Raw genomic sequence first — 22,546 nt, forward strand, 5'->3', positions numbered from 1 at the left:
CCAGCTAGGCTCTCCGAAACTGGTAGGCATTGGTATTCTCAGTGGGTGCTGACCCACCCATAATGCTGTCTGGCAAAGCTATCCGGCTGAACCACTAGCCTCAGAGCCTGTCCCAGGGGGCTCTTGCTTCCCCTTGAGCCAGCAAGGTGGCCGGGGCTCAGGCAGACTGGGGTGGGGAGATGTGAGGAGGGAAGAAATGGCCCAGACAGCAGACATGGTCACTCTCGCTCCGATCTGCCTCAGATGGGTTGGTACCAGCCCATCTCCATGGGCTCCAAGTGGGGTGAACGTTAGCCAGCTGGAGCCTTGAGTGGTCATCAGAGGAGGGCTACAAGAAAGTCTCCTGATGCCCATAGGGCCTGAAGACTCCAAGATGGCTCAGGACCCCACTCAGCTAAGGCAACTGTGAGGTGCAGAGGGATCCCAGGACTTGTACCACCACCAAGGGCACAGCTATGGCTATTCTTCCTTAGCTTGGGAACTTGGAGGGACGTGGGACACCTGATTCTTTCCCAAAGCCTAGAGAAGGAGGACTGTCACACTATAACCTTCTTCCTTGGCTGTGCGTTCAGGCAAACCTGCCATCACTATGTGATCTCGGGCTAATCGGTTCATCTCTTCAATTGCCTTGTCAGGGTAATACAGATAATAGCTACTGTGTCATGTTATTTTAAGTTTCGCTTATGTCTGAAAAGTGGCATATAAAAAGCATTTTATTAATGGTCACTATTTATAATATGACCTGCTTCTTTAAATATAAGGAGCTCTTGGAAAACTCTCCTATCTTCTGATTAATTTTTTAAGGTACTACGTCCATCTACATCAGGGGTCTGAAACTACGGCCTATGGGCCACATCAGGTCTGTTGCCCCTTTTTTTGTAAATAAAGTTTTATTGGAACACAGCCAAGCCCATTCATTTACATGTTGTCTATGACCGTGTTCCTGCCACAACAGCAGGGTTGAGTGATTGCAACAGAAACCAGATGGCCAGCGAAGTCTCAAATATTTACTATCTGGCTTCTATGAAAAAGTTTGCCAATTTCTGATCACACTAAAGTCTCCCAAACATTCATGAGCACCATAACCACTGAGGGTGTTGTTTGTTTGTTTGTTTGTTTGTTTGTTTGTTTGTTTTTAAGAGTACAGATTCCTAGGGCCTACCACCAGAATACTGGATTCAGGAGATGTGGCCTAGGAAGCTGCATTCTAACCAGTCCCCACCACCATCGATGATTCTGAAGCAAGTGGCCTGAGAACCCATGGGAAGGAGCCCTTGGTCTGTGCAGTCAGTAATCTTAAGTGACACCAGGGCCCAGGTCGTCCCCTTGAAGGGGCAGATGGAGCCTCGGTGGGGAGTGAGTCAGCACTCTGCAACCAGTAAAGGCGTGCAGCCTGCCACCCCAGCAGCTTCCTGCTTCCATTCTGATCTGTCGATAAGGCCCTGGTATTTTTCCTAGGTATAGATGTGAAAATACTTTCCCTTTATTTTAGGAAAAAGAAAAAACAAGAAACTGCTTGCAACCTTTACTCACTTGGAAATACGTTGTGAATAGTTTCCCATGTCAATAAATATTGCTTTAAAGTATCAGTTTAAAAATATGCAACTGTATAGTTCAGATAGTTCTTTCATGTTTGTTTGTTTGTTTAAAGTACACGAGAGACTATGGACTCTGGGAAACAAACTGAGGGCTTCGGGGGGGGAATGGGATAGGCTGGTGATGGGTATTAAGTAGGGCACATATTGCATGGTGCACTGGGTGTTAAACGCCAATAATGAATCATGGAACTTTACATCAAAAACTAGGGATGTACTGTATGGAGACTAACATAACATAATAAAAAATATTATTAATAAAAAATATGTAACTATAAAAAAAAGGGCACAGTAAATATATTCATGTATCAAATGATCCCACGATACACCTTGAAACTTACACAGTGTTATATATCAATTATAACTGAATAAAGCCGGAAGAAAAGAAAGAATGCTGTAGATCTCTGTGAGCTGATAAGGAATGATCTCAAGGATAGATTGTTGGCAAAAATCACATAGTGCAGAACAATGTGAATACAAGCTGATGTCTGTTAAGAGCAGTGGGACAGGACTGATGGTCTCTAGAAGGATATGCAAGAATCTCAAATAGTGGTGACCCCAGGAGCAGAAAAGCAGTCAGAGACTGACGCTTACCACTATAAGCTATCATCTATGCTATTGGGCTTTCTTACTATTTGCACATATGTCCTTTCAGAAATAGTAAAAATCTGAGGAGCCTGGGTGGCTCAGTCGACTGAGCATCTGCCCTCGGCTCTGGTCATGATCCCAGGGTCCTGGGATCAGATCCTGCATCGGGCTCCCTGCTCCGAGAGGAGCCTGCTTCTCCCTCTGCCTCTGCCTCTCTCTCAGTTTCTCATGAATAAAGAAAGTATTTTTTAAAAAATCGTAAAAATCTATTTTGGAAAAATGTCATTCTTAATGCCTGCGATGAATTACATCGTATGGATGCACCAGAATATGCATCACTAGCCACTTATCACCAGATATTTAAACAATTCTGACTTTATCAAGTTGACTGTGTCAGTCGCAGCGGGATGAACTTCCAAACACATAAATACGGGTACATTTGTAATTATCACCTTAAGGTTAACATCTCTGAAGGGGAGTTACAGGGACATGGCCTTCCCATGATTTCAGCCTTGTAACAAAAGTGCCGAACCACCTTTCAGAAAGGCTGCCGAAATCCACACACTCGGCAACAGCAAACGTGTTCATCCGTTTCCCCATTCTCTTATATGGCCCCTAATTTCTGCTAGTGCTTCTCCTGAGAATGCACGAGCCCCACACACAGCCCTATCAGGCAGGTGTCCCCCTGCCCCCCAACAAAGCAAGCCCAGGCAGGGACTGGTGATGTTGGAGCAGTTTCCACATGTAACAGCTAATAATAGTGCTCAAATCCTGCCTGCTTTTCCTAGAGGCCGAGCCAACAATGGGGTGCCCCTCAGCACCCCCTCCACTGGTCCCAGGCCAATGCGCCGAACTCCATTTATTTGGAAGGATTCACTTTGAAAAGCAGTTCCTAGAACCATTCAGGCGTCCTCCTCAGGGCTTCATGTCAGGCCCTGCTGGCAGACAGACAGACGCTGGCATTCTTCTCCCCTGCCTGGAACAGGTCTGCATGGCCGCGACCTCACAGAGGCCCCTTTGAATTCAGGATGCCTGTCAGGTAGACAGGCTTGGCATTTCTGGGACTGGTTAAAAAAAAAAAAGAAAAACTGCTCCAGTCTTTGGCCAACTATATGCAACTCTTCTTTCACAGTAAATCGGAGGGCAGGGCAAGCATCCTGTGCAAACATAGACCCTGGAGCAGCAGGACTGAGCAGAAGGCAATTCCAGCCTCCTGCAGTGCCTCTGAGCTCAGGACACAGCCTGGGCAGCCACCAACTCAACGCATGGGGCCTCCTCCCCCGATGGCCCTGCCCAGATCCAGCCCAGAGCCTGCCGGTCCAAGCTTCTCCAGCTTCCTACAGCCCCCAGCACCATCCTCAAGGACCAGCCATGGGAGGAAGAGCAAACAGGACACAGAAGGTTCCAGAAGAGGAGAGGAACTCTGGGGCTGGGATTGCCAGCCTGCCAACTGACTGCTAGCCTCTCTGGAGCCCTGCCCCCAGCCCTCTTGGAGGGGGATGTCAGTGTTAATTGACCTCACACTTGTCACGGAGATAAACGGACGAGGCAGCAGGCCTCACAAGTGCCTTGCTATGGAAGGAGGTGGCAATTTGGTTTGAGCCAAGGAAGCCACGACAGACACTGCTCTAGGAAATATGAGAAGCTTCTTTACTCAAAGAGGGTGGAACTAAAATGCCTCAGAAATCCAGGCGCCCCTCAGAGACCCTGCCAGTTCAGGTCCACACCATCGTACCAATGCGCAAAGGGCATTAAAGTGAGTCATAGGAACGGTCTGGCTCTCCAGTGCAGATAGAAGTTATGTTCACACTATACCATCGTCTATTAAGCGTGCAAGAGCATGATGTCTCAGAAAATAATGTATGTATCTCAATTTAAAAAAAAAATACTTTATTGCTAAAAAATGCTAACCACCATCTGAGTTTTTGGTGAGTCATCATCGCTGATCACAGATCACAAAACACAGATAATCACGAAAACGTTTGAAATATTCTGAGAATTACCAAAATGTGACACAGAGACACAAAGTGGGCAGACGCCATGGTAGAAAAAGGCACCGACAGATTTGTGTGACGTAGGGTTGGCAGCAACCTTCAGTGTGCGAGTAGGGTTGGCAGCAACCTTCAGTGTGCGACAAGCGCACCGTAAGATGAGCTGTGCCTGCCGCGTTGTGCCCTGTAGTCTGGTGGTCACGTTACTACTCCAGTCAGTAGCCTCCGAGGAGGGCCGATGCTGCTAACGGCCCACAGGAAGAATGGAACGCAGGGATGTGACCTAAGTCCCAGGTCACGGACCTGAGGTTTTCCCCAGTGGCTGGGTTTCTTGTAACTGGAAGTGTGGGCCACAGAGCAGAATTAATCTGAGAAAAGCATAAAGGCCCTTGTACCAGAGGCACCTGGCGAATCTCTCTACGCTAAACGTACTAGGGTATCGTGGAAGGGAGAAGAAGAGTGCGTTCCTAACCCTCTGTGTGAAAGACCCAGGAAGAGGCCAACCAGAAGTTCTTCCTCCTTCCCTGCGGAAGCTCGGGGCCAGAGCAGGTGGCGGACACACCCGGTGGCTGAGCCACAACTGGATGATTCCTTCTCCGGCAGCACACCTCTCCATCACCCCGTGCCGCTCATCCCCCACAACGCATGTGCAGCGCGAAGGGCAGAGGGGTGAGAAAGAGGAGTGGCCGGGGATTTGCAGCGGCTGGCTGGTTGGTGAGTGTTCTCAATGTGTGGCTTTTCTCCCCTCGTCCAAAAGTGCGTTTCCCCAACAACCGTTGTTTGGTTCTCTTTGCTTGGTTGGCTGTGGCTTGGAGGGCTCCTCTCGTGGGCATCCCCGAGCCTTCTGCAGGCAGTTCACGAGAGAATAGGCTGAGTGAACACAGGGCTCAAACACGCAGCCATGGGGAAGTTTCTCATTCGCTCTTATCCCAAGGTCACTCTTCCTCTGGACAAGTGAAAGCAGGACATTACAGGAGAAGATACAGAGATGGAAACAATGTGCCATGAGGAGATGAGGGCCTCTGCTGGAGCGGCTTTTCTGCAATTTGACTTCGCAGGGGCAAGACCACATTGGGCAAGGAACACTGGGAACAAGTCCAGGTTGGCAGGCCCCCACGCCTCTGGGTTTCCATTCTGGTACCATGATCCAGTAGGATGTCTGGATCGGCGAGGAAGTACGTCACCAGAACTTTAGAGGAATAATAAAATACTGAAAGTTCGTGAATTTTTTTAAGAGTAAAAATTAATATAGACTTGATTTTATTCCCAGTTTAAAAATCCCTTTTGCTAACTCATATCCTGATATAGTTTCCTTAGGTGTGAAATTACTGGGAGGGCCAGCACTTGTCCAACAGCCTGCTGACACCTACAGGAGCGTGTAAGGCGTCTGACTGTCAACTGTCACGTGTGTCGTCCGGGACAAAAGGTTGAGAACTTCTACCCTGAGGTATCGAAGGACGTTAACCCTGTGGGAACCAGCTTGAACCACCTCGATTAGGAAGAACTGTATTTTGCTGCCAGAATCAAATGAGTCAGAGAGGCAATCATGTTGGTTATGGAGCCAAACATACTGGCCATCCTTGGCCCTACGGAACAGGATGCCGGGACCTGCCAAGAACAGCCAGCTAGCAGGTAACCACAGAGGAAAAACATTTTGTAGCAGACTCTATTTCCAGGGACTTCCTTTTAAATACAAGACTCGGCACTGGAGAACAGCTGGTTTCCTGGAGCTCTGAGAGAGGAATGGCAGAGCAATGTAGCTCGAAGACGACCATTGGTGACAGTGAGGATGCTTCTAGAACCGTTCGCTGCACCTGCAAAGCCCCACAAAGACAGGGCAGCAAAGGCAGGCTAGAAAAACACACACTGCCTTCCAGCCTTCTTCTCAGAGCTCTGGGCACCGCATTCCAGAATTCAGTCACCAAGTGGGGCGAGACTTCATCTGTAGCCAGAAACTCGCAGCGAAGTCCAAGCAGAGGAAGAGAAGCAGAAGGCTCCTGGCTTCAGTTACTTCACGTCCTGCCTGTGGATTGGCCACACACCCAGCCTATTTAACTAGGACTCGAACAAATGCTGGGAGTGCTCTTGGGGGCAGGAGGGTCTGTCAAGGAGCCCAAAAGGAGAGAAAGGGCATGAAACGTTTGTTCGGAGACTACAAAGACCTAGGCTAATGATATAGGAGATGAATCCAGAAGCTACTCTCACAGTTATGTTCAAAGAGCCACTGTCCATCAGGAGACCCTTGCCAAGAATCCCTAGCACAGGCCACTGCAAGGGTCAGAGGTACCTTCCTCCCTTGAATAACCTCAATTCAGAAGAGAGAATGGAAAAAGAAGAAAGAAAAACAAGGAAGAAGGAAGAACGGATATATTTGAGGAAGTCAGGAAACCCAAGTGCTTCGCCTCGTTTCACCTCTGCCTTGCACCGCTCTTGGCTTTTGACTCAGTTACGGCAAGACCAGGTAAGTCTGTTTCTCAGGGCAAAAGGAGCTATCCTAGCAATAGCATCAACAATGCACTCATCTAGGCTCCGCATCACCTTCCAACCGTCTCAGAAGTCAGCTATCTCCATACCACTCTCCTTGCATCCAACCCCTGGCACAGAGCTCATGGCTAGGGACACACGTTCCCTCCATCCCAGCGGAGGAAGAAAGGATGCCTCATTAGAGGTTAGAGCATCAAACCTTAGGAGTCCAAGATCCCTCCCAGCCCCATCTCCATTCCAGCCGGAAGAAACCTTTCTTGATCCGATGCTCCAAGGTTAGGGGGAGCTCAGAAAGGACTCCTTCCCAAGTCCAACCACCCCCCTTTACCACAGGTTAACCATTCCATACGAGCAGCAGCCCCCGACACGTTCTGGCAGGAGCCAGCCCCTCCAAATCAAGACTCTGGCAGGATTGTACAATCCACTCAGAGGACAGTTACCATCTGTTTATGGAAAGAATGTTAATAACCCCCAATCATAATCAAATAGGCAACCACTTTACTTTAAGTACCTATTAACAGACGCTAATTCACAATGGAACAGTCCTGGAGTGCCCCTCCACAGGCCCATCAGAGGCATCAGCACGTGTCCGACCATTAGGATAAAAACCCAGCGCGGGCTGATGAAGCACTCAACGTACTACCAGAAGCCCTCGCAGTGGGTCTTGACCACCTCCTCCCCAGCCTTCCGGCTTCCGCTGCCCCGCTGTGCGGTCTCCACCATGCCCAGAAAGAAACGAAGGAAGTCTTCTTAGCCAGGGAAGCAGCACCCACTCCCCCTCAGCTCCCATCTTCCCCCCCCACCCCTAAGCCAGGTGAGCCCCAGCTTGAGAAAAGCAGATTAAGAAGAGGCATGGCTGAAAGTCCCATTCAAGGGGGACAGCACTCAAGAACAAAGCATGGGAAGAACCGGTTGATTATATTCGCCCTCTGGCTTCATCTCTCGGCCCTCCCCGGCTCTCTGCAGGACCAGAGCCGCCCTAGCCCGCTGTGCACTCGGGCACGCTACTGCACATCTCTGGTCTGCTCCCTTCTCTGTGCAATGGGGACATTCGCCTAAGAAGCCTGAGGTCTGTTTCAGCTCCAAGAAACCATCCTTCTGTCTCCTCTGTGGGAGAAGAGGAAGCCAAGAAGTCTGAAGGACACCACCACCGCATCCCTGAGCTGGAAGTATGTGGAGATACTTAGGAGGTCGTCCCAAGGTCAGAGGCCAAAGAATGTACGCTCTTCTTACAGGTTGCGAAAACGCACACGTTTGCTTCTTTCTCTCTTAAATAACTAGGATACCTGATACGAAAACTGTGGGACATGTTTTCTTATTTAAAGACACTCTCGCATCATCGACCTGGCTGTTTTTCTAACAGCTGTGTGAAATGAAGATGGCAGGTACACCAGGGCCGTTCACGGTGGGCAGCCAAGACCAAGGAGTTAGGAGGTCCGCCGGCCCTGGAGAGGGGCTGAGGCTGTGAGTGGGGCATCCTAACCCAACACGGCCTCACCGGACCGAGAACCCAGAGCACGACACCTCCTTTCCTCAGCCACGGCTTCTTCATCGGTACATACAGATGCCACAAGCACCTGCCGGATCACTACCATGGCCTCCTGATGTCTGACTGAAAACTACTTCGTGAGGGAGAGCTCGCTGTAAACGCCGAACCACATCACTTCCAGGCCCAGGATGCACTGAGATGTCGGGGGCGCCTGGGTGGCTCAGTCGGTCTGCCTTAGGCTCAGGTCATGTTGGGGGGTAGGTTCTGAGACGGAGCCCTGCCTCCAGCTCCCTGCTCAGTGGGGAGCCTGCTTCTCCCCCTCCCCTTGCCCCTCTCCCACTCTCTCTCCCCCAAATAAACAAAATCTTTAAAAACATAAAATAAAATAGAATACTGAAATGTCTGTATATATTTCTGTACCTCCCAGTAAATGGCTCCTGCCCTGCATGTCCCTCCCACCCCCCCATCCAGCAATCCAAGAGTTAACACCCGGCACAGCAGGGAGCCCCCAGGTCCCAGCTCCTGCAGGGGGGACTGGCTTCTGTTCTGAAAGTCAGTTCCCACACCAAACCACACTAAACACTTACAGGATAAGACCCTGGGCTTCAGCCACAGCCCCAGGAAACCCCCACCACCCTGGCTCAGCACCATTTCAAAACCTTTGTGACTCCAAGAGGTGCACTCCCCTGCTAGTGTGACCCCTCCCTCAGGCCACCTGTGATCAACAAGATGACAGGTGACAGGAGTACGGAGGTGTCTGAGACGACGCTTTGTCTATGTATTTCTGTAAGGTCTAGTTACTATCTTCATCTCGCATAAACCAGGTGTTGGTAGAATGCCTATACACGCCAGCAGGGAGAGACCTCTGACCCCTGACAGGTAACTAAAGCAAGATGCAGAAGGACACTAAGAGTACGAACACGACACGTGCCTAGTGAGACACACACAAAGTAACGCGTGTTGTAAATGTACACATACACACGCAGACACACACGCACATACACAGGTGTGTATTTTTCGTATACCGTGCGTCTGTCATCTGTACGTATTGCATACCGTGCGTGACCACTCTGGGGAGTGTTCTAGTCTTTAATCACGCTGGTTAAAATGGTTATGGCACAAGTTCTCTTGTCCAAATAAAATTTACTAATAAGATCTATACAAGAGATGTATACACTTTTGATTGTTTTCTAGAGGTCTAGGAAAGCAATTTGTGACCTGTAAAGAACAAAAGAAAACAAAATATCGATGTATGTGTATACATACACATAGAAGTATAAAAACGGGGGGGGGGGGGCACCTGGGTGGCTCAGGTCATGATCCCAGGGTCCTGGGATTGAGCCCCAAGCCCCTAGATGGACTCCCTGCTCAGCGGGATGTCTGCTTCTCCATCTCCCTCTTCTCCCCGCCCCCCACTTGTGTGTGATCCAAATAAATAAATGGAAAATCTAAAAAAAAAAAAAAAAGTATAAAAATGAACTGGTTGCCAGACCTGCCACTAGCACCATGGGGTGGAGACAGCCCACAGGGTGAGTTTGGCTGGCAGAGGGCCAAGGGGGGAGGGCAGGTGTGCAGAGAGAGCAGAGAAAGATAGAAACAGAGAACTGAGGGGTACACATGACACCCAGGCTGGTGGCTGTCTCTGGAAACTGGGGGGGGGGGGGGGCTGACAGTTAAAGCATTTTAAGTTTTATCAGCAATGTTTCACCTCTTTATTCTAGGAATAAAACATCAGAGGCAAATATAAAAACAAAAATGTAAGAGTTGCTTGCTAAGAGTGGTGGGAACAGGAGTATTTGTTACACCAACCTCTGTATTTTTGCCCTTTTCTTATTTCTCGGAAGGAAGTCAAATTCGTATCAGCAGCCCCTCCTCGTCCACACACTGCGTTCCGGGCCCTCAGATGTGGATGCTGGGTATTATTCATGAGATCCCCCCATCATCCCCACTCTACGTCCCACTGCCCAGACACCTCAGATTGCCAAAGCAGCCCTTACTGGCCTGTTCCTGATTCACAAACGATGCTTTTTTTTTTTTTAATGATTATAAATACAGTCATCCATTTTCCGTTCAACGAGCATTTGTCAAACACTGTGCGAAGTTTCAGGCACACCGGGCTGAGGGATCTGTGGTTTCTGCCAAGTCTCTCCTGGTCCAGCAGGACAGACAGATGATGTGTGTGCGAAGTAATGACAAGGCACTGGGATTAGTGCACAATCAAAGCACCGGGACCAAACACTGTGTGTGACAAAGGACAGCATGAGTGAGTCTTGGGAGGGCAGCCCTTCGTAGAAGGACAATGAAAGGAGCCGGGAGAGGCTTACATGTGAAGAAAACAAGGGGAGAACTACAACCAGGGCGCCCCATTTTATATGCCAGTTCCACACACATCTCAACACAGCAACCCACGGAGGCCGGAGAGGCGGTGAGGGGCGGAGGGACCTTGCTAAAAGCAAGGAGCAATTGAGTGGCACGGCAGAGCCTGACCCAGATTTGAACACTCAAAGCTGAGGACGGACTGGATAAGAAGGAATGGAGGTTCGCAGGAGTCAGAGTCGGGGGGCTCCTGGTACCCATGCCTTCACTCTTTCCTGCACCGGGATGTCCACTGGTAACAAAGGATCGGGGATGTATGCAGCCTGGGGCATTTGCTCACTCATCCTAGGCTGAGGCCCAAGCACAGGGGATCGGGCGTCACCAAGAGCAGAGACAGGCAGCTTCACCCTCAACAAGGGCAGCCTTGGACACACCTCCACATCTGGCCTTGAGGCGCAGCCTCCCTTCTTCAGGCTGCTGGGCTCTACAGGAGGGGACACTTCCCATCCACCTAGTGGGACATGTTCTCCTGGGCCATCCAGGGCCAAGGAGGCAGCTCAAGGCAGGGAGAGGGGAGCAGGGGCTGGGAGAGGCTGTGAGGACAGCCGAGGGGAAGGCACCGCCCTGGATGCCGCCTAATCCATCCGACATGGGGACACACTGTTCCAGAAACCGGATGACAATTAATAGGAAAAATCTGCTCTCACAGTGCTGCCAAGCATGTCACAGGGTCTCAGCTGGTGGCGCGCCTCCTCGGCGGGCAACAAAAATGCCCTGTTCTCCCCTTTAGTTGAGGCCCTCGTGTCTTCTCAGGTGGAAAGAGGAACAGCTATGATCAGAGGGTTCCTCCCATGGTCCAAAAACTTTGCACGAGCAGTAGGGCCAGTCCTCAAAGCCACAGGCCCAGGGATTACGCTAAGACTGAAGGCTCAGGGCTCACCCAGCGGGATTCATCTTGGAACCCCGTGGGGCCCTGTTTGGCACAGGGGAATACTGGCAGATAAAACATCTCCCATCGAGGTGCCTCACAGTGGTCTGATCTTGTTTAAGTCGCGGGGCTCTGGGCCAAACTTCGACCCCCTCTCTGTAATTTGCCTGCACAAGCATTTCTCTTGGTCAAAATACTTCATAGGATTCAAGAGAACCTGGCTTGCCTTGCTCTGACTTGTTCAGCTAAAGCAAGAACAGAAAGAGGGGACAGACGTAGGGAGCTTCTGAGAGGCCAGGCAGCCTGTCCTCCCGTTTTCTATCCTTCTGTCCTTCCACGGGGCTCTCTTGCTGAGTGTCAGTGTTCTAAACTTTCAGGGGAGTCACAGAATATTTTGAGAATATAACAGAAGGAGTGGACTAGTTCTGTTCCAAACCACCCCCCCACCCCTCCGCCACGTACACCCATTTGTATAAGTTCAGGGGACCACCGTCGCTGGGGATCTCATTCACGTGGCCTCCTTCGGTCCCTGAGTCCCAAGGTCGGGACCCTCCCCACAGATCCCAGTTCATGTGTAGAAGCTGCAGAGATTCATCTGTCTGGATCCCATACTCTCACCAGAAAACCCGAATGTCGATCCTAACTCAGCAACCTCGTAGAACCTTTCCTTAGCCTTCCCTACCCACCTCCCATCGAATGCCAGCCATAAATGGAAACCCCAGAGGGGAGCAGGTCTTGAAATTCCAGCTTCTGTTTGAGAACTGGTACCTAGCCTCCCTGGAGCCATCTGGTCAGATCCATCCCTGAGACCAGGCAGATGGGTGCTAATTCACCGCATTAACGCCTTTGGTGCCACCCCCCCCAACCCAAGCCTTGGTGGGAAGCCTCATCCCACAGCCTCCCCCGGCCATAAGGGGGCTGAGGACACGGTGCCGTGGAAGCCGGCCAGCAGATTTAGCAATCGTGTTGCCCTTGGCATCCGTTCTGGGACCCCGTGTACAGCTACGTGCTGAAATGCCATCGTGTGGGCAACATCCCAACACCGGGGTCCAGCACCCGGCATCTAGCTTGCAATACCTCCGCATCACAACTCCAAGGGAGGGTGCAGACAAGAGAGAAACCGAGCTACTCAAACAAGGAGTCCTTTTTCTCACCAACTTCCTTCACAAACTACCCTCTTTGCAGCAAGCAGCCCAGCTCTGTGATGCTTCCCGCACTCAGGGCAAAACCAGGCAGACCACTGTGTGGCCCCCGCAAACACCAACACTGCTTCCAGTCCATCACTACCAACAATAAGGTGTAGACAGGAGTCTCTACCAGGACACCTTCAGCCCACGAGCGGAGGCCCTCTTGGAGAGCAAAAGCAGAGTAAAACAGCGTCTCTGGATCAAAAGGAACCCTACCCACCTCCCCCCCCACCCCGCCGGAGACCCTTGCAAATGAAAATCCCATCTTACCCTTCATTCCAAATTTGGACCGTCGACCGTACTTGTTGATCATGATAAAGAGAACCACCAACAGGACGCAGGCAAAAGCAGCAAGTCCCACTGCTATGGACACCTGGGAGGGGCCAAGAGCAGACAGCTGAGAACGGTCACAGAAAACCTGCGCGCCAGGGAAGTCACACGCGCCCAAACAAAAGTAGTCCTGTCAGGAGAGCCACTGCAGCCCATTCCGAACTAAGCCACTGAGTCAATTCCTCAGCAGAAGTAACTCATGAGACCTTCAGCACATTCCAAAAAAATTAATTCCCCAGCTGGATGAGAGAAGATTCCATGGTACAGCCTCTCATCTGGGGGCCATCCATCATAAGCAACGCAAGGGCAGGCCTAAGAGGTCTCTGTCTACTGTGCGTTTGTTTTCATTAGCAAAAAAAAAAAAAAAAAAAAAAAAAAACCTCTGCACCTTTACATTGACATTCTTTACAGAATATCTTCCAGAAGGTTCCAGGAGATCTGGAATCAAAAAAAAAAAAAAAAAAAACCACCTTTGCTCTCCTCCTCAGGGAAATCTCTGGCTCTGAGAGTCAGGCAGGGGAGGGTGGGGGAGAGACTTGAAAAACCCACCCAAGGGGATGCTCTGAGCAACTCTGACTTGTGTAAAAGGCTTGTGTGGTTAGCATTCCTTTCCAATCAGGCCCAGCCAGGCTCCTAACAGAGGGCGGGGGGGTTTCAAACAGTTCTCTTCCAAACCCTAGGGCCTGGAGCCGATCCTCAAAGACTTTCTCAAACAATGACTTATTCTCATCAAACAAGGAGGGTTTCAACTACCTGAAAGGAGGTCATTCATCACAGGTTTTTTTTTCTGCTGCATATGCTGGGGCTCCAAGTAAGATAAAATTCCGGAAAGTTACCTCCTAAAACGAAGTCAGTAAACACCTTCCCCTTGATCCAGGAGGGACTTACCCCAAAAGTGTCTTCCTCTGGTTTGTGGGTCACAGTGATGGGTGTGGGGCTCACGTCGTAAACTGCAAACCAACCAGATCAGGAGGGTGGTTAGCTTACCAGCCATGAGAGGCTCAGCCACAGTCCCCACGTGACTCCCCAAGCCCCCTCAGGAGTTCCTGCTGGAGAACCTGCCCTGGCTTTGCGGGGGTCCCCAGAGACCAGGTCCCCATTCAGCCACCTGGCTGGTGCTGACAGGCCAAGGGCAGGCTCCACAAGGAATAAAGGATCCTCACTGCCATCCTCCCTGCCCCCATTCCGGAGTAAATAATGTCACCTGGGCAATGTAGGCCACAAACTATTAGATAGAAGGGAGCAGAAAAAAATGGTTTGGGATCCAGGCCAGGGTGTGGATTGGGCATATTTTGTTAGTGACGGCAGCTGGTGCTGACATTCGGCTACCCTCTGCTGGAGGCCCTCCCTTCCCTGTCCCTGGCTCTCCCATGCCCTTCCTTTCTCCCTCTTTACTCCTCAGTGAGACCAGGAGACCCACGGCCCCAGAACAACCCACTGTCCACTCCCCTACCACGGATTTCAGAACACAGTGGCAGCCCACGGTAAGCTATAAGTCCATCTGCCCAGGAAACACCACGCTTCCCAGCAAGGCCTGGATGGGAGGCCAGTCTGTCCTCCATCTCAAATCACCTCCTGGGCAGGAAACGGCCCCAATTCAGAATTCCCTGGAGGGACACTCTGGGAGACGGCGAGTCCTCTCAGACCACAGATGGAGGAATCGCAGATGATCTGCACATCCGCGCCCAACAGTAAGGGGTGTGCTCAAGAGGACTGTCCACTATCTCAGGCCACACATAGGGCAGAAAGGACAGCACTGCTGCTGCTCCTCTCCCACGGGGGAGAAAAGGGAAAGCCGTAAAAACAGATTACCCCATAGCCCACGAGCAAAACACCAAACTTGGGGGCGATTATCTAGTCCTAGCCCCAGATTGCTTTTAAAATGAGCCTAAATAATTCCCCTTTAGGGGTTCCTAGGTGGCTCTTGATCTCAGCTCAGGTCTTGATCTCAGGGTTGTGAGCTCAAGCCCCTCATTGGGCTCCATGCTGAGCATGGAACCTACTTTAAAAAAATAATAATTCCACTTGAGGACACACAAGCCTATCAGGAGACCCTGTAAATCACTCACAAGGTTGAGTCCCAGCCAGATTCTGGGGTCTTCAGAGCAGGTGAGAAGCAAGGGTTTAGAGGTTGCCCATTCTCTCCGCAAGGACAACGGAGACGATCATCAAGGCTACCTGGCCGTGTGAAACCCCATGTCCTTCCTGACATCACCCCTTCCCATCCAGGCAGAGGGACCCACAACATGATCAGACCTCAGGGAACTCCCTGGGGGAAACTGAGGCACAGAGCCCAAGAGGTGTGCGACTGGAACTACCCAAGAAGTATTTCTACTCTCTGGTTCCCCTTCACAGTTCCCTCAGATGCTGTCAGCTGCCACAGGTCTGGGGCTGGCCGTGGAATCGGGAAGAGGGCTATGTGGAATCAGTAATTACCTAAAGTATCAGAATAAATCAGTTTCAAAGCAAAAGGTAAAGCGGACTTACTAGAGACAAAGTTATCCGTGCTCTCTGCAAAAAAGACAAAGAGATAATTAACAAGCATAGTAAAAACCAGAACAGATGCACTATATCTTCTTCATAGGTACAACCTCTCCCACTCACCACGAGTGTCCCGTTACCGCGGCAACTGAAAACTAAAATCCTTGACATATCTCCCCTCCCCCACGCTACACTACCCCTTCAGGGGGTGGTCTTCCAAGTGGAGAAGGAACGAGAGATGAAGCTCCTGCTTCTCAGGGAGGTGGCCCAGCCTCCCTGGGGTCTATGAGATGGAAAATTACATCTAGACAGAATGTCTCACCCACAGTCCTCTCTCCTTCAGGTACCCAGAGTGCTGGGGGTATTGGTGGTACCTCAAAGCCAAGAAGAAATGCTGCAGGGTGGGCTTCCCTGGACCTTTCTTGAAAATGCCAGCTATGATCCCAAGACAGAATTCCTCAAACTGATACGTAGAGTTTATTCTAGCAGGATCCCTGAGATGTCCCTGGGAATCCCTCTATGAAGCTGCCCATCCCCCAGATGAAAATGTGCTACTGGACCTTTGCCTCTAGAAATGGCTCAGCTAATGGTGAAAGCGCATCATTATTAGACGTTGATCACAAGCCGGGAGCTGGGCTCAGTGCTTTATGTAACACATCACTCTGTCCTTATAACCCTCTGAGGAGGTGGGGAGCATTATCCCCATTTAAAAGAAATAGAAACAGGCTTCTAGAGATTAAGTGACTAACTGAATCTCAATGAGGGAACAGACTGCGCTGGATTCAAACCCAAGTCTGGGCTCTTAGCGTCTCCATCAGACATTCTCAATTGTCTAGCACGCAGTAGAATCATCGACTGGGTGATCAGTACCGTTCTCCAATTAAAGGAATGAGGGCTCCTTGGAGAAATGCATAATTTCAGGCCTGGGGCAGAGAAAGTACAAGACGTGCCTGGAACATCTTGTGGTACTAGAAAGTAAGAGAGCTCCAAATTAACGGCAGCATGGGAGAAGAACACGGGAGCCAAAGTGAAGGAGCTTCCAATGACCGAATTTGGGACAATTTAAGCAACAAAATAAATAAAGAGAGCCATAGATTGTTACAGGCTGAATTATATCCGCCCCAAATTCTTATGGTGAAGCCCTAATGTCCAGTACTTCAGAATAGGACTGTATTGGGAGACAGGGTCTTTAAAGAGGTAATTAAGTTAAAATAAACGAATTAGGGTGCACACTAATCCAATATGGCTGGTGTCCTTATAAGAGGAGGCGATTAGGACGCAGACACACACAGAGGGAAGGCCATGTGCAGACGCAGAAAGAAGACCGCCATCTGCAAGCCAAGGAGAGAGGCCCCAGAAGGAACCAACCATGCTGACGCCTTGATCAGACTTCGAACCTCCGGGACTGTGAGAAAAAGAAAGGTCTCTCGTTTAAGCCACCAAGTCTGTGCTACTGTCTTATGGCAGCTGGGGCCAATGACACAGATTGTAAGTCACAGCACAAAGTCAACACCCACAAGTCCATACCAATGTAAAGAAGCAACTGAATCAACACATAGGGGAAGAAGAGAATGCTCTTCCTTACAGTAGAATTCCACCTAACAAATGTAGAAGGAATGACAGAAGGAGGAAAATCACCATTGATAAATACCACAGTAATAACTGTTTCAGGCAAGAATCATCAATGAATGCTAAAATTAATGTGTGAAAGTGTGATAAGACACAAGACATTTACAAAGTTTCAAAACATTACACTCATTAGGTACAAAGGGAAAAAAATCACCTTGCAGTGGAGAAGCCAGGCAGACACCATGGCGACCCAGTGATAGAGTTAATTAACATCACCAGGAACTAGAGGTGTAGACACTACGTGCCCCCTGCTGTGATGTCCTAAAAGAGCACAGTATCGTTTCTGTGCTGTTCGTGCCAAAAATGCATAACCGGCATTGAATTATGAGGCAGCAGCAGACAAACCCACATAGGGGGGAAGTCCACAATATAACTAGTGAGTATCCTTCAACAGCATCCAGCTTGGGGTGCCTGGGTGGCTCAGTCCGTTGAGCGTCTCTTGATTTCAGCTCAGGTCATGATCTCAGGGTCATGGGGTCGACCACATGGGGCTCCGCACTCAGCGGCAAGTCTGCTTAGGATTCTCTCTCCCTCTGCCCCTCACCCCACTCTCATGCTCTCTCTCTCTCAAATAAATAAATAAATCTTTTTTTTTTTTTAAAGTGTCCAGCTCATGAAAGACAAAGACAGACGGAGGAACTGTCCCAGACTGAAAGAGTATAAGGTGATAGAGCATCTAAATTCGGTGTATGATCCTGCATTGGGTCCTAGAGAAGAAAGGGCAGCAGCAGACAAAAGTCAGGTCTGCAGATTCAACGGTAGTGTCAGTGTTAATACACTGTTTTTGCACATCCATGCTTAGGTAATGTGATACCATTTGGGGAAGCTGGGTGAAGGGTGTAAGGAAGTTCTTTGTACTATTTTATTACTTTGAGGGGGTAAAGCCTTTTTTTAAAAGATTTATTTATTTATTTATTTATTTATTTATTTATTTGAGAGAGAGAGAGAGCAGAGAGAGAGAGGGAACACAAGCAGGGAGGAGGGGCAGAAGGAGAGGGAGAAGCAGGCTCCCTGCTGAGCCCAGGATCCTGGGATCATGAACCAAGCCAAAGGCAGACACTTTACCCACTGAGCCACATAGGCACCCCTAGTGGGTAAATCTTAAACTATTTCAAAATGATGATGGTTAAAAAAATCTTAAAATTAAAATTTAAAAAAAATATATTTTTTTTTCAATAAACATGGATTATTGGTCCTCACCCCAGAGTTTCTGAATCAGGAGGTCTGGGGAAGGTCTTGGGAATTTGCATTTCTACCAAGTTTTCAGGTGATGCAGGTGCTGTTGATCCCTTTGAGAACCACTGCATTATGTTACATCTACTGCGGCCACAAGCCTACCACACCCTGAAAAATAAGAACGACTCATTCATTCATTCATTCATTCATTCATTCATTCATTCATTCCTCGGTCTTCAGGCCCATGTCTAAGTCCTCACAGTCATTGTAATTATGGCTCTATTAAATATGCACGAGCAAATAGTCTTCTCTAACCACCTGTGGGGCAAGTGCTGATTTCTGTGAAGGAGTCTAGAGAAAGTCCTGTTCACAGTAAATGCACCATTAACAGCTGGCTTGTCTGTTGTCCATTTCACGTCCTTCGGAGAAGACCAACAGAGCTTTCTCCCAATCCCTGAGCCTGCCCTTCATGCTACCACCCTCTTATAAACTGTAGGTGCCAAATGCCTGATGGGGGGGAGGCTGGAGAAGAGGGGCCCTAGCCTTGGCTTCAGAGCCTGAGGGAAAAACAGGCGCCAGGTCAATCCACAGTTAACACTGATTTGCATATTTCTCCTAAGGCTCCTGGTTATTAGAGAATATTCTCACATCAGGCCACTGTTTTGGCCGAGTCTATGAACGCTGTAAGCTCCCAATCAGCCTACGTGCTCAGTTCCCTTGCTGAAGCCTGGGAACACTCATCTACCCGGGAAGCACATGAGCCTTGGAACAGGGAGACCCCCTGGGTCCCCTCTACAGTGGGGGGACTCAGAATTCTGCACTGGAAGAGGATGGTACCCAGGAATGATCCTCACCCCCTACCCATCAGCAGTTGGGAAGGACAACTGGATCCATACGCCAAGGTGCTGTCTGAATACGAACGGGGTGGGCACGAATGCCACCCCAGTCCCAGACCGCACCTCTCCCAGTCCCAAAACCTGTCAAGAAGGGCCTTGTGGGAAAAGCCAGCGGGGTACAGAGAAGGGAGGAGGGAGACAGCAGCTTGTGTCCAGACAAAGAGGCAGACTGAGACGAGTCGTTGAGACTAGATGCCCCGAGCTTAGGCTGTGCCCAGGCATCACTCGCACCACCCATCCCACACAGAGGCCCCATCTCCCCTCCGCTGCACGCAGCTGCCAGTGGCTCAGACTGGGAGAGAAACCGCTTCCCTCCCCCCGCCCAGCACCAGCAGCCCGGGGCTACAGTCTAGTCTCCACAAGTTACTTAGGGTGAGGAAAGCAGCCTTGACCAAGGCTCAGGGCTGAGCACGCTGGGGCAGTGATTTCTCCCATTGTTTGTACCCAGCGTCCTGAGGGAATTCTGGTTTCTGCTGTTGTAAAAATCTCCATGAAATAACTGGGCCTCCTGGCCAAGTAAAAAATGAGAATTTAAGAGTTATGGCAGCTCACTTACTCCTAAACATTTTGTCAAGTATTCTCAGGTATTTGTTGTACACACACACACACACACACACACACACCCCTTGGCAACATGCCTCCTTCTATCACATCATCATCTAAGGAACTTCACGCTCTCCCCCAGACTACAACCGTCTAGCTACCAACTCCCACCCTGCCATCACCCTCAGCCTCTCCAGTTCCTCCCCTCCTGACACGTGAATCCCTGATGCCTCGTGGCTTCCCACTCTCATGACCAGATCCCCTCCGGCAGCCCCTCTAAATTCCTGCAACACCAAAGAGGATTTAGCTCCACGCTTCTAGAACCAACCTCCCTAACCAATCCTTGCAGGGACCTCCTTCCCCAAGGCTGGATCCCATGCTGAATGCTAGCCCTTCCCTGAAAACGCAGAAGGAAATCCAACATTTGTATAGCATGTGCAGTTTGAAAAACAACAAAACAAAAAAAAAAATCTTATCCAGAACATTTTCATTTTCACGTCCTACTCGGAGAAAATCCTTACTGATGGAAGTCTCTGCGTTTCCAGATTCCTCCATTAAATATATTCATTCCAATCAAATCTCTCCCATGGGGCTCAGGACCATGAAGAATCAGAAAAGGAGACCGTTACCTTCAGATCTTGTTCTGCCCCCAAAAGAGATCCCTTTTCAGTCGCCCTTGCGTGTGCTTTTCAAAAAAATAAAAACAGTAGCTGTGGGCTTTCTGTGTCGAGCCCTGTCGTAAGCCCGTTTGGTGGATTAGCCACTGTGTGTGAGCCGATCTTCACCACAGCCTTTGAGGCAGAAGCAGGGGCTGAGTAATTTGCCTGAGGTGACAAAGCTGATGAGCGATTTAGAGAGACTCTGAACCTGGCAGCGCGGATGGTTCCACAGCCCCACAGACGACACCGCCCGGAGCCTATCTGTGAGAATCGAGAACACTGCTTCTAGAACTCCTACGTTCACTGCATCCCTCCGTCCCAAGAATCCTAACAATAGCTGACAGCTGGTGCGCCCTTCCTCTGTCTCAACACAGAGCTAAACCCTTAGCGTACTTCACTTAATCCTCATGGCAACTTAGGGAGGGAGCGTGTGTTCTCGTTCCCATTCCACAGATGGAAAAGTAGAGGCAGAGTGGAGATCGTCCTTCCCTGCATGCCAGCCACGTACCACACGCCAACCCCGTTCTAGGAGCTGAGGCCACCTGTCTGGTCGGGTCATGGATGGAATTTGCACCTCGATCTGCCTGATTCCAGAACCCTCGCTCTTAACCTCTATGCTCGGCTTGCCTGGGAGCAAGAAAGGAGTCGCTGTGATAAATACAATGTCGCAACACGCTCAGGGCAAAAGGGAAGAGGGGGGAATCCACAGACAGCCTTATATCCAGAGCTCGGCAGGGATGAGGTTTACTGCCTGCTCCTCCAGATAATTTACTCTCCCGAACGTTTAGACGTTTTGTCATTTGACACGACTGGCCCATCTTTTCCCTGTCACTGCCTTTTCATCATCCACTGATTCCTTTAGGTTCATAAAACAAGCAAACCTTCACACTGGGCAGCCCGGGCGGGGTGCACCTGGGTCTGAGGAAAATGCCTTCCGGTGGGCTGTTTCCCTTCGAGCTCCCCCGTGACTCTCCCCTGCCTCCCCCTCCTGGCCAGAGCTCACCAAACAGCACGACAGCTGATTGTTCAAACACCCCAAGGTTTCTGATTCAGCAGGTCCGGGTGGGGCTGGAGAATCTAACGCACGCCCAGGTGACGGTGATGGTGATGCTGCTGGTCCAGGGACCCCTCTTTAAGAACCACTGGCCTAAGCGGAGCTGATAAGGTGGGAAGGGGCTGCTACGTCTCTTGGGGACAGAAAGGGTGTCTTTATGGCTGGGAGGATACACAGAACTGCTCCCAGGACAGCCTCTGTGGGGGAGGAGCCCAGAGTGGCTCACCTACCCTCCAGAGCATTCCAGGGCTCCCCACTCTCCCCAGACCCCAGGAGCTTCCTTTTGGAAACAAGCATTGCTTCAGGGGACCTCTCTAGCCCTCCACACCAGCAAGGCCTCACCTGTGTGGCCCAGCAGTGCAAAGTATCTCTGTGTCTATAAGCTGCTCCTTCCACAGAGCCGCAGGGACTCTTCTAGCTCCCCGAGCAGAGATGGGAAAAGTCCCGAGGCCTTCCACTGGGCGTGCTGGGGACGATGCTGGAAATGCTGGACCAAATGGGACCGCCAGGGTCTTAAACGCCAGCACGTTCTGGACACTCTCCTGAGCGATGGCACGGCCACCGCCCTCCCCTGGACCTCAGCGGCAAGAATTTGGCTTCCCGTGTAGCTTTCACTCTCGGAGCTTCTAGCTCAATTTCCTTGCACTGAGATAAGTAAGGCCTCCTGGAGCTGCTACCCGGTACCTGTGGGCTGGGAGGTCACCTTCCCATAAGCAGCTGTGGCACCGTGCTGGCTCCTGCTGCCCCCCTTTCCGCATGTGCGTGTATGTGTGCGTGTGCATGTGATCGGTCTTCTCACTCCCCTTTATTTATCTCGCTAGAACCCCTGAGTCCTGGAGATTGAACGTCATCCAGCCTGCACCCAGCAGAAATCACCAAGGTCATCAACGACGCTCGGTTTCATTGACAGAAACCCATCAACTGCTGACCCCACCAAGAGACGCTACAACCACGTACACGGAACTCTCTGGGGGTTTTCTTCTCCTGCAACTTAGGAAGGTACTGGAAATGCTGTAGCCCAGACAGAGACAGAGTCACCTCCCAACGAGTCAACAAACGAAGTTCTTTCATTCCTTCAGTTACTCCCCCTGGCCCACTCGACATGAGTGCCATCACAGGCTGAGGGCATCGGGTACTCCCCCACAAACGTACCACAGAACAAGAGAGAAAGCTCCGAGCTGGAAGCCTACCCCCTCGCCA

At 50.4% G+C, this 22,546-nt stretch overlaps 1 protein-coding gene across 3 annotated transcripts in view; it reads right to left on the bottom strand.

Moving 5' to 3' along the window:
• Nucleotides 1-22,546, bottom strand: part of NTRK3 (neurotrophic receptor tyrosine kinase 3) — a 384,278-nt gene that overhangs the window by 239,155 nt on the left and 122,577 nt on the right. For all 3 annotated transcript variants that reach the window (XM_026510431.4, XM_057303718.1, XM_026510432.4), the window contains exons 9-11: nucleotides 15,396-15,419; nucleotides 13,797-13,858; nucleotides 12,849-12,951 (exon numbers count right to left, since the gene is read on the bottom strand). In XM_026510431.4, the coding sequence (XP_026366216.1) occupies nucleotides 12,849-12,951; nucleotides 13,797-13,858; nucleotides 15,396-15,419 (189 nt within the window). The remainder of the gene's footprint in view (nucleotides 1-12,848; nucleotides 12,952-13,796; nucleotides 13,859-15,395; nucleotides 15,420-22,546) is intronic.

This window comes from Ursus arctos, unplaced genomic scaffold (genome assembly GCF_023065955.2).
Source record: "Ursus arctos isolate Adak ecotype North America unplaced genomic scaffold, UrsArc2.0 scaffold_28, whole genome shotgun sequence".
NCBI lineage: Eukaryota > Metazoa > Chordata > Mammalia > Carnivora > Ursidae > Ursus > Ursus arctos.